The sequence below is a fragment of the Nyctereutes procyonoides genome, unplaced genomic scaffold, assembly GCF_905146905.1.
Source record: "Nyctereutes procyonoides isolate TBG_1078 unplaced genomic scaffold, NYPRO_anot_genome, whole genome shotgun sequence".
Classification (NCBI taxonomy): Eukaryota; Metazoa; Chordata; class Mammalia; order Carnivora; family Canidae; genus Nyctereutes; species Nyctereutes procyonoides.
The window spans coordinates 45,116,055-45,133,157 of record NW_026575024.1 but is presented as its reverse complement, the minus strand read 5'-3'; the positions used below and the strand labels follow the sequence as shown (position 1 = coordinate 45,133,157).

General features: G+C 39.4%; 1 protein-coding gene across 3 annotated transcripts in view; it reads left to right on the top strand.

Annotated features, from left to right (window-relative positions):
- The window catches only part of RALGAPA2 (Ral GTPase activating protein catalytic subunit alpha 2), a 316,059-nt gene that overhangs the window by 70,969 nt on the left and 227,987 nt on the right, over window positions 1-17,103 (top strand). For all 3 annotated transcript variants that reach the window (XM_055345530.1, XM_055345537.1, XM_055345523.1), the window contains exons 8-10: window positions 2,389-2,527; window positions 4,241-4,440; window positions 10,844-11,071. In XM_055345530.1, coding sequence (XP_055201505.1) covers window positions 2,389-2,527; window positions 4,241-4,440; window positions 10,844-11,071 — 567 coding nt within the window. The remainder of the gene's footprint in view (window positions 1-2,388; window positions 2,528-4,240; window positions 4,441-10,843; window positions 11,072-17,103) is intronic.

Below are 17,103 nucleotides of genomic sequence, written 5' to 3'. Positions count from 1 at the left end.
TACAGATGGACAGAATAATGAAGAGACACAAAGGGCACAGTCTGGGAGGGCCCAAGCCCCTGAGTTGGGGTTCATCACCTTCCTGGCACACGGATATGTTTACTCACCTGGAAGCTCCCTGAAACCCCTGCTACTGGGATTTTTATGTAAGGCTGTCTCACATAGACATATACCATCTCCAGCCCCTCTACCCTCTCTAGAGGAACGGAGGAGTTGGGGTGGAGGTGCTGAAAATTCCAAGTTCTAATCATGGCGTCTTTCTGGTGACCAGCTTTTAGGAGTCCTCTAGGAGCCCACCCAGAGTTGTTTTATTAGAACAAAAGATGTTCCCAGTGCCCTTATCACTTAGGAAATTACAAGGGTTTTAGGGGCTCTATGCAAGGAAGTGGGAGCAGAGACCATATGTATTTTGTGTTATCTCATAGTATATTAACCTATTTTTGCCTCTTTGCTCCTTCCTGACCCCTGTTTCTGTGCTAGCAAGGCAGGATGGAGGAGGAGGTAGGCTCAGAGCTGTGCGGGCAGATGAGGAACAGGCAGAGCAGGTAGGAAGATGTGGACAGAAGCATACGGAGGTATCTCTTTGTGCCCTCAGCACAGGCCACCTTGATGTCACATGTCCTTCTCTCTGATGTTTACTAACTGAACACAGAGTTAATATCATTAGTTATGATTTCAGTGGGTGATCCCTGTCTCCTAGTCTACATTTCTGATATGGTTCAGATAAAAAAAAAAAAACACACCACTGAATTCTTTTCTCTCATGAACACTTTTCTTGTCCCTAGTCCTGAGTTCTTCCTGGGAACTCTCTGTCCAGTCTCTGTGTCCTCCAGAACCAAGTTTGTTGACATTCTAATCTCTGCTCGGTCCACTTCCTCATCCAACACTCACTGCTGCCTGTCTCTGCCCTGTTACTGCTAAGATGGAGGCCCAAGGCCATGAAGGAGGTTGAGTGGTCAAGTGCAGAGAAAGGACACTTTAGTTTTTGCCTTACTTAATCTTTCAAATGATCCAACAGTGACTATACTTTCTTCGTGATACTCTCTCCCCCCATAGTGTTTTCTTCCTTCTCTCTTCCTCCCTTTCTTCTTACCAGTTTTCTTTAGGGGACTGTTTTGTTTCTCTCTGCTGTTCCTCAAGATTCAGTACTTACCTCCCTTTCTGACTACTCTGTCCTATTGGGCGATCTTGTCTGCTCTCCTCTCCCATTTCCTTTAGCCTATAATAGAAACACAAGGACTCCAGAATCCTGAGAGCAGACTGTGGTATTGTGTTGTCTTCTGGAAGCTGCACATTGTGGCCCTGTTGGCCCATTCCACCTGCATCTCTAACTCCATTGGCTCAGAAGTGGTAGGGCATTCCATCTGTCCCTGGAGATCAGCATGAAATATTGAGAAGTTTGATGTCTTAGGGCACTTCAGTCTCATTCTAGATGTGTCAGTAATGAGCTGTGCAACTTCAGATGTCACATAATTCTCAGAATCCCAATGGAGGAAGGATGCTGGTGTTATAGGGTAGGGATTTTTATGGAGACCGTGAAACCCCTGAATCATGTGCAGAATTGTTTGTGCATGCTCATCCCCCTCTCCTTCCCTCCCTTCTCTCTACTGAGTCGTCAGAGCAAGTTTCTCCCTTAGCTCACCCCTGAGAACTTCTGACAGGTTACTGACACGGAGCCCCTCTGCCCCTAGGCAGCCAAAGCCCCTCATCCCTTGAACTCAGATGCTGCACAGATGTTTCGATTTTCTAAGTGGGCTGTGTCATGAAGGAAGTTGGAAAGCTTTGCTTCAGAGTGCTGTGTTTTAACAAGTATCAAGAACCGGTGACAGGTGTAGCTGGACTGGTAGATCTGCTTATCTTAGCTCTTGGGTTGCTTTTAATAAGGACAGTACACTTTCCAAGTTTCTGTACCTTTGCCTTCTGATGATACTGATTTTTCATGTAGGTAACATTAGATGAAATCCTTGTAAGGGATTATTTCCTTAATTCCTGATTATTATAAATGGTCCTTTTCCAGTTTTTTTTTTTTAAGTACCACATTACATCTGACTTAATATTTTAAGGGCAGAAGGAATGTTAAATCATTATAGAGAACATGTGGAAAAAAATATAGGAATGATGAGTAGAGCAAGGTTAGAAACATACTATTGGGTGACTTTTTAAAAATAGTAAAAACGTCTTTAACATGGTTACCATTGTGTTTTGAAGTATTCATTTTTCTCATCATTTGATTTTTAAGACATGATTTCATTATGTGATTGTTAACTTGGTCAAGTTTTTTTTTTTAATTTAGGGTAGGAATTTTAATAAGATAACAGCATTTCAGTTTAGTGTACATTAAGTTGAAATGTAAATGTACATATGTTCTTTCCCACATATTATCCAAAGGCTGCAAGCTTGGAGTGGAAGAATAAGGAGAATCAAGATACTGGTTTTAAATTTCTTTTTACTTTGTTTCGAAAGTATTATCTTCCTCATTTATTTCCATCATTTACTAAGTTAACAAACATCTACAAACCCATACTTGGTAAGTACTGATTGCACAATGTCTAGAGGATGTCCACAGGGAAGCTGTCCAGTCTCTTTCAAAGTGACCTTTGATTTTTAAGTAAAATAGTCATTTTATTCCTAAATTTAATGGTAACATTATTGTAGGAGGTTTAAGGTTTCCTAATAAATTATTTCCTAATAGATGACTTTACCTATTTGTACAGACTAAGGGGTACCTCAACTTATAGCGATAAAGGGGAACTGTGGCTTCTGTAATCAGAAAAAAAATGACATGTGTCATGATTTTTTGGTGTAGTAATATTTAAAATCTTTTAATGTTAAAATAAAACTTGCATTTCCTCTTATGAATGGTAGGGTGTGATGACTCCAGACCTTGCTCAGTGGCGAGGCAGGCCAGCCTAGGTCACATAGCTGCCCACAGTAGGCCCTTTCTTTTATACTGGATCTTTCATCCAACAGATGCTGATGTTTGGGCAACTGGGCAACCTATGGACAGTAAGCCTCAGAAAGGAAGGAAACATAATGGAATTTCTAATTTAGCTAAAGTTTTTCTTGTACGAAAAATGAAGGCTCATACCCCTTAGATTGGTGGCAGAGGAGTGGGGGTGGAGAAGGCAAATTTTCCTCTCATTATTTTAAAGTAGTGAAATTAGTTAAAATGAATAATCAGGAACAATTTTGGAGGGGAAGAGGTCACAACAGACATTAATCCATCTGGGGAATGTGGACTAATTTGTCTTTGGGTATTTATACACGTAAACACGCACACACACACACACACACATGCGTGTTTGGATAAGGGGGAAACAGCAGAAGCTTGGTGCATTTTGAAAGATGTAGAAATACTAACCTTTAGAGGTACTGGGATAGATATGTATTTTGTTAGCTATATATATGTAGATATTTTTTTCAGAATTTGTTTCTGATTTTATAGTCTATATTCACTGTGAAAAACACAGTATACTTTAATATGCTGAAATTAAAAGTTATTTGTTGAGATCTTGTCTGCCTCATGTAAGTACCTCCAGGTATGTAAAATGTTAGTAAGAGAGGTGAACATGCAGCAAGTTGCATGTTCTCAAATCCAGTACTGTGTATTTTTTTTGGTATTGATTATGGAATTTAAAGAATGAGAAAGGGACTTCTTATTAATTCTTTGAAAATGGTGGTATCTGATACCTCAAAGATGAATTCTTTCAGACATAAAGTAGATTATACTGATTCTATTCTTTGGATTCATCTAAAGGGAAGAGGATATAAAACTAAAGTCCCATGGATTTGATTCGTGAAGTATTGGATGTTAAAATACCTAAAATGATTAAAATAATAAAATAGCTTAAATGATGAAAAATGTCCAAAGATGCTTTTAGATTTGTTTCAGCCATAAAACAAGATTAATTTAATTATAATGTATGTGAAAAGATTTTTATTATGATCTCATATCATTTCTCAAATTTGTTAAAAAGAGTTATTATCTGAGTACTTCCATAGCTGTATGCCATAGTTATAACAAACAGTAACAGTAGTCACTGTCCCATATTGGTCAGATTGCAAGGCAGAATCAGAAAGAAGCACGTCTACCAAAAGATGTCATTTTAAATAATTTCTGGCTCTTTAATTTTGCTATTCAGACACCAATTATATATCTGCTTAGTTAGAAACTGAACCAGTTGTGCCATTTGTGGGGGTTACACTCACTATCCTAATCATATGTTCTCTTTTCTTCCAGACATCCCCCATTTGAGACCAAAGCCAGTGTATATTACTACAACTCGAGACAGTGAAAACATTTACAGTACAAAAATTCCATACATGGCAGCTCGTGTTGTTTTTATTAAATGGATTGTAACTTTCTTTTTGGAAAAAAAGTATCTAACTACAACACAAAACACTAAAAATGGAGTTGATGTACAACCCAAAATTATACAGGTATGTCATTCATCTTCTTATCTTTTACTTAGGTAAAAGTTCACTAACACATACCAAAGTAATTTTTTGGGTTTTTGGTTCTTAAAGGATGTTAGTTACAGGGATTGGTTTTATTGGTGGGCTCTGTCTGTATTGCTGAAGTATCAGAGAGAGCTCTGAGGTAGTAGCACTTGCAGTGCTCGGTTGACATTGCCATGACAAGGCAATCTTGGGGACTAAGGAGACATTCTGAGAAGATGGCTGTCGTGCACACACTCCTGGCTTCCTCTCATTTTCCCCCTTTTGCTCAAGTACCAGTGACCTCGGAGCATAAGACCAGGGACCTGTGTTGCTGTTACCAATCCCCAGCACTAAGAAGGCCCTCAGGAGTCATGCAGGTGGGCCATGGGAAGGGCCTGTGAGACTGCCAAGTGCCCTCTTGAGATCTCAGGGGAAGGAGTAGAAGAGCATCTCAGGATTTTGGGGTGCCATGATGGAATCCCGAGAAAAGAAGGTTGTCTCTCTCTGAGGTCTTCAGTAAAGACCTCTTTCTGTGTGGGGCCGATGGTGTATCTTCCCTCTCTTTTGGGCCTTGGTCACAGACAAATGGGGCTTTCCCAACAGGCTGAGTTGCTTAGGGAGTTTGCACTGCATAGAACAGGAGCACTTGGGGAAGTTTGAGAGCAAGTGCTTCATGGCAAAGGACATGGTTTTATGCAGAAAATGTGGTCCACTCACAGCAGGTTTGCTGATGCCCTGGAGTTCCCAGAGCATGACTAGGCCTGAGCTCAAGAGTACACACACCTGAGTGACAATTAGCCTGGGAGCACCAAGCAGGTCCAGAGCACATGGCCTCATTGATAAGAACTAACTAAAGAGGGATCCCTGGGTGGCGCAGCGGTTTGGCGCCTGCCTTTGGCCCAGGGCGTGATCCTGGAGACCCGGGATCGAATCCCACATCGGGCTCCCGGTGCATGGAGCCTGCTTCTCTCCGCCTATGTCTCTGCCTCTCTCTCTCTCTGTGACTATCATAAATAAAAAATTAAAAAAAAAAAAAGAACTAACTAAAGAAACTTACTTTCAAAGAAATCTGAGGGGGATACAATTGTAGTAAGAGCAACAAAAGACTTACTGAAGGTTTTAAAAGAAAGCTTTGGGGTGCCTAGGTGGCTCAGTCGGTTAAGCATCTGCCTTTGGCTCAGGTCATGATCCCAGGGCCCTGAGACTGAGCCCTTCATCGGGCTTCCTGCTCAGCAGGGAGCTTGTTTCTCCCTCTGTCTGCCACTCCCCCTGCTTGTGCTTGATCAAGGGTGTTCTTTCTTTCTGTCAAATACATTTTAAAAATCTTTAAAAATCTTTTAAAAAACCTTAAGTTCGTTAGTTTAAGATTTTAATAGGTAAAATGGAGATGGTAATGATCACTGCCAAGAACAAAACTGATTTTCCAAAGGAATATCCCACAACACTGAGAAAAAATTCAAAGCGCTAGAAATCAGAAATGAATAAATAAGAGCAGAGGTCAGGTCCAGATCCACCTTCCAAGTATCATGAAGGCAAAAGGAGAAAAAATCAGATGTGAAATTAAACTAATGCAAAATTTACTTTCTTTCAGCAAAAAAAGTCATGCCTTAGACTAAAAAGGCCTTCAAGTCCCAGGAAGAATTAGCTAAACAGACAAAAAACCTGAACAGACATAAACCTATTTGACTTTCAGGGATTCAGAAGAAATTATCAAAGTTCCAGACAGAAACTACAAGTTCCCTCTAGAAAATGGGACAGAGTAGCATTGAATATCAAATCTAATCTATAACCCTGAGAGCTAAAAGAATTGTTGATGGGTCTTTCTCTCTCTTTTTCAGAACCTTACTTCATGCTACATATGGAAGCAGATGTCAGATTGATTTAAGGCCTAGATATAAAAACAAAATGATAAAGAATTTAGGAAATAATCTAAAGGTATAGGGGAAGGTATAAGTTTGGGAAGTGGTAGGGATAAGAGCCACAAGCCATAGAAGAAATGAGATTCCACTTCATTTTAAAATTTTGAAAAAATTTTTACGTAAAAAGATCGAGTAAAGCCACATGCAGGCAACAGACTGTGAAAAGCATCTATAACATCAAAGCTGTTAAAGGAGTTCATGCTTCTGGTATGTAGAGAGGGCCTACAAATTGATAAGACAAACAGTCCAATTGAAAAACAGACAAAAGGAGATGAAAGACAAGTTCACAGAAAAGGAAATAAAAATGGCCCTGGATTTCACTATGAGCCAGGGAACACTATTGATTCTGGGCCATGTTGAGAGACCTTTATTCACCCATCAGATAAACAAAAACTAAAAATCATCAGGTAGACAAAAATTTGTATGAAATCACATAGAAGAAACTCAGTCACACTCTTTGATAAATTTTACATTGTGTCTTGTGTGGATGTTAAGACATTCAAAACAGTCTATTTAAAGGCTATGACTTCTTCCTACCTGGTTTCAAAATTTCAGAAAACTGTCACTATATTTATTGAAAGTAAGTTTCTCATTCTTGAAAAATACATTTGGATGATGAGAAGTGGCAAGAATAGCAAACTAACCACTGATTCAAGATTCTAGTTTTTTTCCTTAGTTGGTCTTCTACTTTTATTATCTGATTTTCTTAGTGTTATAAAAGTCTGACCTTCTGAATCAGTTCTGATGGTTGTATCATCCTAACAGAAAAAAACTCTGTAACTCAAACTGTCTTAAAGATAAAAAAAGAAGTATTTTAATCTCATAAAGAAGGAGCTCATGGCAGGGCTGGCAGCGCATATGGTTTATTCACACTCTCCATGATTTGCTACACTTTTCCCTACTCTGCCCTTTCCCTCTGGCAAGTTTGTTTTTGGCTTCCCTGCCAAATATAACATGGCTGCCAACAGCTGGGGCACTGCCTTCCTTGTTCATGTTCAGAGACAACCCAGAAATACAAAGCCCTTCCCTTTTGTCTGGGACAATCTAGGTTACCTTCTGGAACAGTAACAAGGCACTGACCGACTTACAGCTGGCTATGACCCAGGAGGCACATAACTGGCTTCCAAGAAACAGAACACTTTGTTGGTACTGTGGATAGGGCCAGCTTCCTGTGAATCACCTGGGCTGCAGGGGAGGAGGCACAGGGAGCATTGGGGTTCCATTGGGGTGGGGGAATGGATGCTGGGCAGACAGCTGTCCAGGCCCAGGGCTACCACCCTACAGATGGCCTTGCCTAAAAATGGTTGCTGCCATTGTTTAGACTCTTAGTATGCCTCACAGTGAGTTGTTATAGTAGTTTTATAGTGCCACTGTAGCAAATCACAAACTTTCAGTGGCTTGAAACAACAGAAATTTATTATCCTATAGTTCTGGAAGTTAGAAGTCCAAAATCACTGTCAGTGTGATAAAATCAAGGTGTTGGCAGGTCTGTATTCCTTTTGGAGGCTCTAGAGGAGAATCCATTCCCTGGCTTGTGGCTCTTCATCACGTCACCTTTCCTCCCTGTTTCCATCCACACATTGCCTTCTATATCTGGTCCTCCTTTCTCCTTATGGATCTTTGTCATTACACTTGGACCACCCAGATAATCCAGGATTATCTTTCCCTCTCACACCTTAATTTAATCACACCTGCTAAATCCCATTTGCCAAGTAAGGTAAGATACTCAGAGGTTCTGGGGATTAAGGCATGGACATCTTTGGGGTGGGGGGCGTCGTTATTCAGCTGACCAGTTGCCTCCTGTGCTCCCTTCCATGCCTTATGGCTGTGTTTCCCATCTCATCTCACATGTGTTTGCTGCATTCCTCTCTTCATCTTCATTGTGCATGAGAAAAAGCAATTTAAACAATTGAATATTACATTTTGGAGACTGAGTTGCAGGAATAAAAGCACATATAATTTCATTTGTCTCCTGAAAGTTTTTTTTTTTTTAAGATTTTATTTATTTATTCATAAAAGACACAGAGAGAAAGGCAGAGAGATAGGCAGAGCAGGCTCCAGGCAGCGAGCCTGATGTGGGACTTGATCCTGAGACGGCGAGATTACACCCTCAGCCAGGGGCAGGTGCTCAACCGCTAAGCCACCCAGGCATCCCTGCCTCCTGAAAGTTTTTATTTGTAATCTCAAATTTAATATAATTTTGCCTATTTAAAGTGAATATTATAAGTCAATTGATTCAAAAATCTCTTTTCAAAGGATTTATTGCTCTTGTAAAAGCCCTTCAAAACAATATTTTAAGTGCTATTTCCAAATAGAGTTTACACTTTTGCCAATATTATTTTAAAGATCATGTTTGAGGATTTTTTGGTGTGTTTTTTTCCAAAGTGAATTTGCCTCTGGATCTAAAACTAATTAATACCTTCAACAGTATTTTTCACCAGGGAGGAGAGGAATTAATATATCTTCTAGGCTAAAGTTTCTTACTACTTGGAGAATCTGGTATAACAGATATTCATGGGAGAATGAAAATACAGTTGCTCTTACATCCCATATACTGTGTTGACAACAGCATCAACCTGAGCAAAACTGTTCTTGGTGTATCATTTCAGCTGAAAATGTTTTCGTGAAGTATTATTTAGTCCTTAGTAATTCATTTTTGTATGAAATAAAAGTACCTCAACCCACTTTAGAGAAACAGAGTGGTGATTTTAAAATTTCAACAGTGACCTTTTTTTTTTTTTACCAGTTCTATATAAACATTAATTGACATTAAAACCCATAAACATACCTCTTTACTTAACATTGTTTTAGCTACCTAATTGCTATGTTACCCAATTAGTTATCTAATGACTTCAAAACTTGGTGGCTTAAAACAACCCTTTTGTCATATTACACATTATACTCTTTGGATCAGAAATTTGGGCAAGATCTGGTTGGGCAATTCTTGTGCTTCATACGGCATTACCTGAGGTCAGGGGGTGGTGGTCTTTAGTTCAAGGCTAGTTGGTCTAGAGGGCTCTGGATGACTTTATTCAGATTCCTGTTACTTTAATGGGTGCATCTGGGCCTCCCCTTCCATGCAGTCTCTGTAGCAGGGTTATTGGACTTCTTCCTTGGCTGCTCAGAGCTCCAATAGCAAAGGTTCCCAGAGATGGGAAGTAGTAACTGTCAGCTTCTTGGAGCTGGGCCTGGAACTGGCACAGGTCTCTTCCACTGTATTCCATGTGGGTCAAAGGGAAGAGGAGGGTCATAGAATTTGTGATCATTTTTGATTTGCTTAGTATGTACATGGGTTTTTTTTTTTTTGGCCTGTGGGGAAGATGGGAGTTACTGATAAAAAAAGTCATAGGTTATTGAGCCACAAGAGACATTAGACTTAATCTAACCTCTATGCCTTACATATTAAATATATATATATATATATATATATATATATATATATCAGTAAAATGAGTAAAATTTTATTTTTCTATGGAAGATAGTTGATGCATCAAAAGGATGAAATAATTTCTATAGGACAACTCATCTCACAGTATGACAGTGCCTTTGATAAGCCACACAGACTTAATAGCTAAGGCATGAAGAGAAAAATTATTATAAATATAATCTTCCATTAATTTTCCCTAGAGATTGCTATTTGGGTATCTGCTTTCAAACTGTCCTTGGTAGTTACTGAAATTACTATTTTGCACCTCTCATATCTTACCATTTTTTTGTAAAAAATATTCACAGTGGGTAGAATTTTAATGGTATTTGGATTATACTTTTTTGACACTTAAATAATAGTGGCATTTGCAAAAACGAAGCAAAATTATACATGTATTATATTTGCAGGAAACCTTTAATTCTATGGGTAGATAGATGAGAGCGGAAATCCATATTAAAATTTGTGAGTCATCACATGAATTATTTCTTTGTGCTCTTAAAGACTTCTAAATATTTAAAATTTGGTAAATATTTCAGTTAAGTTTGAGATTCTGAATATAAAATTCAGATCAAGATTCTTCTCACAAAATACCCTCTAAAGATCAAGACACTCTTTCATCAGGTGTCACTAAGTCTTGTGAATCAAATGATGCTTTCCAATATTGTGGCCACAAAAAATGCACTGAACTTTCAAATCTCTGTGACCATAGAGTAAGTGCTGAATTTAGAGCCCAAAGGTGATCATAGTATAAATTCATTAACACAATTTGTTCTATGATTTTGCAAATGTAAGTTAAAGTTTCTAGGTTGATAAAATTTCACAGCCTCCCTTCAAGCAATAATTTAGTATTTTCCTGTTAAAGTAACTGAGCTGGTGAATTGGAAAACTGGTAAGTACAGGTTCTGGAGCCCCTTGTGCTTTAAGCAGGGCTGGTGTCTAGCTGGCCTTGAAGTTGATAGTAATCAGAGTTCTTTTACATAAAGCAAACCTTCAGTTTCACTAGGCGCTCTTGAGTGTCGAAGAGGCTCACTCAGAGGTGGTCCTGACTTTCTTCCAGACTGTTGGTGGTGGTGTGGGTCAAGAGAGGGCGCCGGAGCTGGATGGTGGCCGGCCTGCAGAGCAGGACAAAAACCATTCCAACAGCAGCACCTTATCCGACCGAAGACTCAGCAACTCCAGCCTTTGTAGCATTGAGGAAGAGCACCGCACTGTGTATGAAATGGTACAGCGGATTCTCTTGTCAACGCGAGGTTATGTCAACTTTGTGAATGAAGTCTTTCGCCAGGTTAGTTTGTTTGTGTAAGTTCATGCAATTGAAGAGAACTTTGTTCTTTTGCTCATAGTCCTGCAAGAAATACTATTGATGAATTGGGCTACATTACAGGACTGAATTATCCCTCTAATCATGCTTTTATGTGGAGTGTTGCAATTTTTTTTCTTTTATGATTTTTAAAAATTTTGTTTTTGTAAAATTCCTACACATGGAGAAGAAATTTGTTACATGAGCAGATCATCCCACAAATACTGTCATGTTTCCATAAGAAACTTGAAACCCAGGAGTAGGTGGGAAGAAAGCCCTTAGAAAGCACTTGCTGAATACTAATCAACAGATGAATATTGCAAAGAGGAGCCCCAGACTAGTGGTGTTCCAAGAGCCCTATGCAGCTCTCTGGAGGTTTCTGCAAATGATTGTACTTTCCCTGCAAACACACATGGCATGCAGGTGAGATAGAAGTATTTATGACATAAGATTCAGCCATCAGAAAGGATGACTGCCTACTATTTACATCGATGGGCTGGAACTGGAGGGTATTATGATGAGTGAAATAAGTCAATAGGAGAAAGACAATTGCCATATGGTTTCACTTATACGTGGAATATAAGAAATAGTGAAAGGGATCATAAGGGAAAGGAAGGAAACTGAGTGGGGAAAAATTTGAGGAGACAAACCATGAGAGACTCCTAACTCTGGAAAACAAAGCATTGCAGAAGGGGAGGGGGGTAGGGAGACAGGGCAACTGGGTGAATGGGCACTAAGGGTACTTGATGAGATGAGCACTGGGTGTTATACCGTATGTTGGCAGTAATGTACTGTATATTTACTGTATGTAAATAATTTTAAAAAAAGAAAGCAAGGGCTTAGGCCAAGATGCTGATATAGCAACCAATGATGGACAACCAATGGTGGTGTAAAGGGAGGGGAAGTGCAAACAAGAAAGTAGGTGCAAGTGAGGAAGAAGACTGCAGAGATCAGAGGCCGGGCAATGATTAGAAGCTCCGAGTGACACTGGGGCTGGCTCTGCCCCCCAGGGGACATTGGGCATTGTCTGAAGACATTTTTGGTTGTCACACCTGGGGAGAGGGCAGTGGTACTGGCATCTAGTAGGTAGGAGCCAGTGATTATCCTACAGGCATAGGACAGAGCCTCTACTACCCCATGACAAGGAACATCAGGCCCCAAATGTCAGTAGTGCTGCTGTGAAGAAACTGATCGAGGAAGCAGAACCCAAAGTGCAGTGGAGAGAATAGTAGCTCTGTGGTGTGGGGTGGAGCCACTGGCCATCTGCATCTTGGTACTTGTGCCCTGGGAAGCAGAGCCTGGCTCTTTTGTGAGCATGTGCCTATTTGGGGGAAATAGCTTAGTCCACACGTGAGCACAGAGGTTGAGGCCCTCGACTAGCAGAGACCCGTGGTCTGAGAGGAGACAACAAGGAGTCCTGTACGCAAATGAATGGTGTGTGTGTAAGACTTCTAGATAGTGATTAGCTCTCTCATTTCTGAGACTTTAAAGAAAAATCAACCAAGAATCAGAGTCCCAGCATAATCCATAGCAAACTGGAGGTTTTACCATATTTTAATGAGTAAAAGTGTTTGGCTTAAAATAGTTTAAGCTTCAATGAAAATTCTCCTTATTTTTCTGGTTCTGTGTCTTAGCACTGCTTTAGTTCTTCTCAATCTCTGTGTCTTCTCTGTCTCATTAAAAAAAAAAAACATATTTATTTGAGAGAGAGAGCTGGGGAGGGAGAGAGAAAGGGAGAAGCAGACTCCCCACTGAGCAGGAGGCCTGATACCAACATCATGGGACTCTATCCCAGGACCCTGGGATCATGACCTGAGGCAAAAGCAGATGCTTAGCCAACTGAGCTACCGAGGCACCCCTCTGTCTCATTTCTTGGCCCCCCTTTTTTTTGTTAACCCCAAATTCCAAGGGTTGACCAATATTCTGGACTTGAGCCTTTTTTGTAACTCCACACTTGCCTCCTTAGGGATATCAACTGCTTGTGCAGAGCCAGGAGTCACTGTGGCATAAGACTCCCACTCAAGCCTTTTGTCCAGACCTTGCTTCCATACTTGCCTTTTAAAATGCCCACTTGATCTTATCTCACATTATAGTGGTAACCTAAGGGTAATGAGGCCAAAGCTTAGCTTATTTTCTTCTCTAACATCAGCTTCTTCTCCTGACTTGACCACTTCTTTAATGATACTCATGTTCTTATGTGCATATTAATTTTAGCCCTCCTGTGCTCCTCATCTCCTATTCCTCCTATGAGCAATCACTGGGCAAGTCATGTGGTGGTTTTCTTACTCCCATTCCTTCCTTTTCCTTTGACCATGGTTAGCAGCATGCTCCCTGGAGCCCCACACCTGTGTCATCTCTTTATGAACTATACTGTATATGTCATGCTGCCAAACATTCGTTTATCGAAAGAGTCCATGATTTAAAAATCTACCCTATTCTCTCCATTAATGTTGCCCTATTGTGTTCCTGTTGTATACATGGAAGGTACTTGGTACCATTTAATTTGAGTTGAAATCATCAAGGTCTTAGAGGGCATATAATTGAAAGTAGAGGCCATATATACTTCATAGAGTAAAGGACCAGATAATATTTCAGGCCTTGTTGATCACGTGGGCTCTCTTGCAGTTACTCAGCTCTGCCTTCATAATGAGAAAGCAGCCATGGACACAGCATGTAACAAAGAAACATGGCTGTGTTCCTAAAGAACTTTATTTTTGAAAATCACCTGGCAGGCTGGATTTGGATGATATGCCATAGTTTTCAGACCCTGATCTGTAGCAGTGTTTTTTTTTTTTTTAATTTTTAAAGATGTTATTTATTTATTCATGAGAGACACACACACAGGGAGGCAGAGACACAGGGAGCCTGGTGTAGGACTCAATCCCGGGATTCCAGGACCATGCCCTGGGCGGAAGGCAGGCGCTAAACCACTGAGCCACCTAGGGATCCCCTGTAGTAGTGTTTTAAATTCTTTATGCCAGTGCCTACTACAAGACTAGATATGACTGACAAAGCTTATGAATTTTGCACAAGAGATACATGCTAGATTGATGTGGTTTTACCTTTATTGTGTAAATTGTTAATTTATCATACTAACAGTTCTGTCTGTATCCATTATTGCATTGCACCCTTGCCAAGAGCATGCTCTATATTCTGCATTCCATTTAGTCCTAAATCCAATCTAAATTCTGTTCTGAAGTAGCTTGGGTCATGTAGGTAACTACAGACTACTTATGACTGAACTTCTTAGACATCTTTGCACTGTGAAGCCAAAAAACATTTTACTTAAATTTTATCTTTATTTTTCATCAAATCTAATTTGAAAGCATATATGTAATATTTAAAATATGAATGTTGGGTATGTTTTTTGGGGGTATGTTAAAACTCTAGAGGCTTGAAGGGGCATGGATTTTAACATTGCGTTCTATTGCCCTCTTGTGGTCAATGAGGAATTTTTATTTTCTGGATGGCAAAACGTAATTTCTAGTGATTTCTTTTTTGATTATAAAGTATTCAGAGACTATTTGTTATTTAGGCCTAAAGGCAATTAAAGTTTAAAATGTACATTGCATAAGTGCATATTCTCAGTGAAGAGGTAAGATGTGTGTGTATGCACCAGAGAGCGGAACATGATGGCAGAAGATGAGATGTCCATGTGTGTGATGTGGGAATGAATGCTGATGAGGGGCCCCAGGGGCAGAGAGGCTCATGACAGGGGCTGACCATGCAAGTCTCCTTGGACTGGATGGCCCAGTCAGTTGCAGGCAGTGGAAATAACTGAGGGGATATGAGGTTCAGTGGCGCTTAGGGCAGCCTCAGCTTACTGCTGCCATCAGCACGCAGGTTAGCAGTGAGTGCTAGAGGCTTCAGGTGGGGCAGTTTTGGTCTCGGGGTTGCCCTGTTGGAAACTTGGCTTCTTACCAGTGTTTTTCTAAGTACCTGTTATAGGTCATGAAATCAACTTATCAAAAGCCAGTATTTAAAAAAAATAATTGAATAGAATAAAATAGAATAGACCAAAACATTTCAGAGTGCACTGTATGTTGTAAGGATTAGCATTTCTTTGTGAAACTTCTAAAACATTTATTTATGTATAATCTGTATACAGATGTGTATATGCTTCTGTAAAACATCTTACTTAGGTTATGAGTCTGAAATGTTCAAAATACTGCTCTGAGCATTAGTTGTTGATTAGGTTGTTTTGTTTGTTGTTGGTTTTGTTTTAAAGAATAATGTTATATATATTTTTTTAAAGTACTCATTAGGTAAACACAGTCTCAAGCAAATCACTCAAAATACTACTGTTACACAACCACTATCGATGTTAGGAGAATATCATTCCAGGTATTTCTATGTATGTATATTTGGTGCTGGCCTGGCTAGCTAGATGAGCAGATAAGAGACTGGCAGAGTGGAGGGTGGGTAAGGCAGGATATAAACAGGGAGCGGCCTGGCAGACAGACAGTAGGGCTTACAGATGAGCTGATAGACAAAAACAAACTGGCAGGCAGGCATGGAACATCAGACAGGTGGGTGTAAACAGGCCAGCTGGCAGAGGTGGAAGTGAGTAGGGAGGTGTAGATGGACAGGTATGTAGGTGCAGACAGATAAGCAGACAGAGAATTTGGCCTACAGTTATAGGCGGACAGGCAGCCAGCCAGCCATGGATGGGTAGACGTAAAACCAGACAGGTTGAGGTGAAGGCAGTGGCAAGGGGCGGGTATATGGAAGTGCTAGGGTAAGGATGAGGGACTGACAGTGGATTCGTGCATTTTTTTTCTTTAGTGCATTTTTAATGAAGAGCTCTGAATTTTATTTTATTTGAATTTAACAGAAGAAAAGAAAATAAAGTGAAACAGAATTCTCGAAATTCAAATAAACATTCCTTTATCACAGGAAATATTAACATCCGAAAGTTTTATCTATAATGAGAAGATTATAATCACATTAAGGTGATGGAAACACTTTTTAGCCCCATGGTATAATTTTAGATAGCACTTACTAATTTCTTAACAAATCTGAAGAAATTATCAGCCTTGTAAGCCTCCTCTCCCCATCCACTTATTTTATTCTATAATAAATTTATAGCCTAAATTTACCATTATTTGCAGTCAGTTTTGAAATCCTAATGTGCAGAGTTGGTTAGTATTGGTTCTGAATGTAGAAAGATGCTTTCCTCACTGTCCTCAGTCCTAACATGCTTGCTTTAATGGACTTCTTGGATGGCCTTATTTTATCCTCGAGTGGGTGTTTTCAAGTAGGTGTCTTGAGGCTCTAGTCCCTGAGTTCCTTTATGATGAGGAATATTTTCCTTTTGCCTTTCCACATGAACAGCAGTTTAGCTGGATATAATAATTTCAAGTCATTCTTTCTTCCAATTAGGAAGTTAAAACTTATAGAGCTTTCAGTATGGATACCTTCAAAATGTTTAAAGTAATAAAAGACAAGCTTGAAAATGTTTCCAGGAAACAAGAAATTGTAACACATGACTAAGCAGATGTAAATAATAAAAAGATAGTACTTCTAGAAATGAAAAAAATTTAATAATTGAAATAGTAAAGGAAAACCTCAATGATAACTTTAATAGCAGATTAGGTACAGCAGAGGACAGAATAAATGGGATGACAGATCTGAAGAAATTATCCTGAGGGTCCCTCAGAGAGACAAAGATGAAAAATATGAGAGATTGAGACATGGAGAATAAATACAGTGAGAAGGTAGGAAGCATGTGTTCTATTCTCTATCATTATTTTTTGTCTGTTGTTCTGCAAGTTACTGAGACTATTCTGCTATGACTATGGATTGGTCTATTCTCTTTTTAAAGTCTATCAGTATTTGATATGTACACATACATAAACATAATATATATAAAATATATATATTTTATAATTTTTAGTTTCAGTACAGATTCACAAATGTTCTATGTCCTTTGAATTGAATCATCAGTAAGAATTTTTCCTCTTTATCTTTAGTATGGTGTTTTGGTTTTTTTTTTTTGTTTGTTTGTTTGTTTTTGC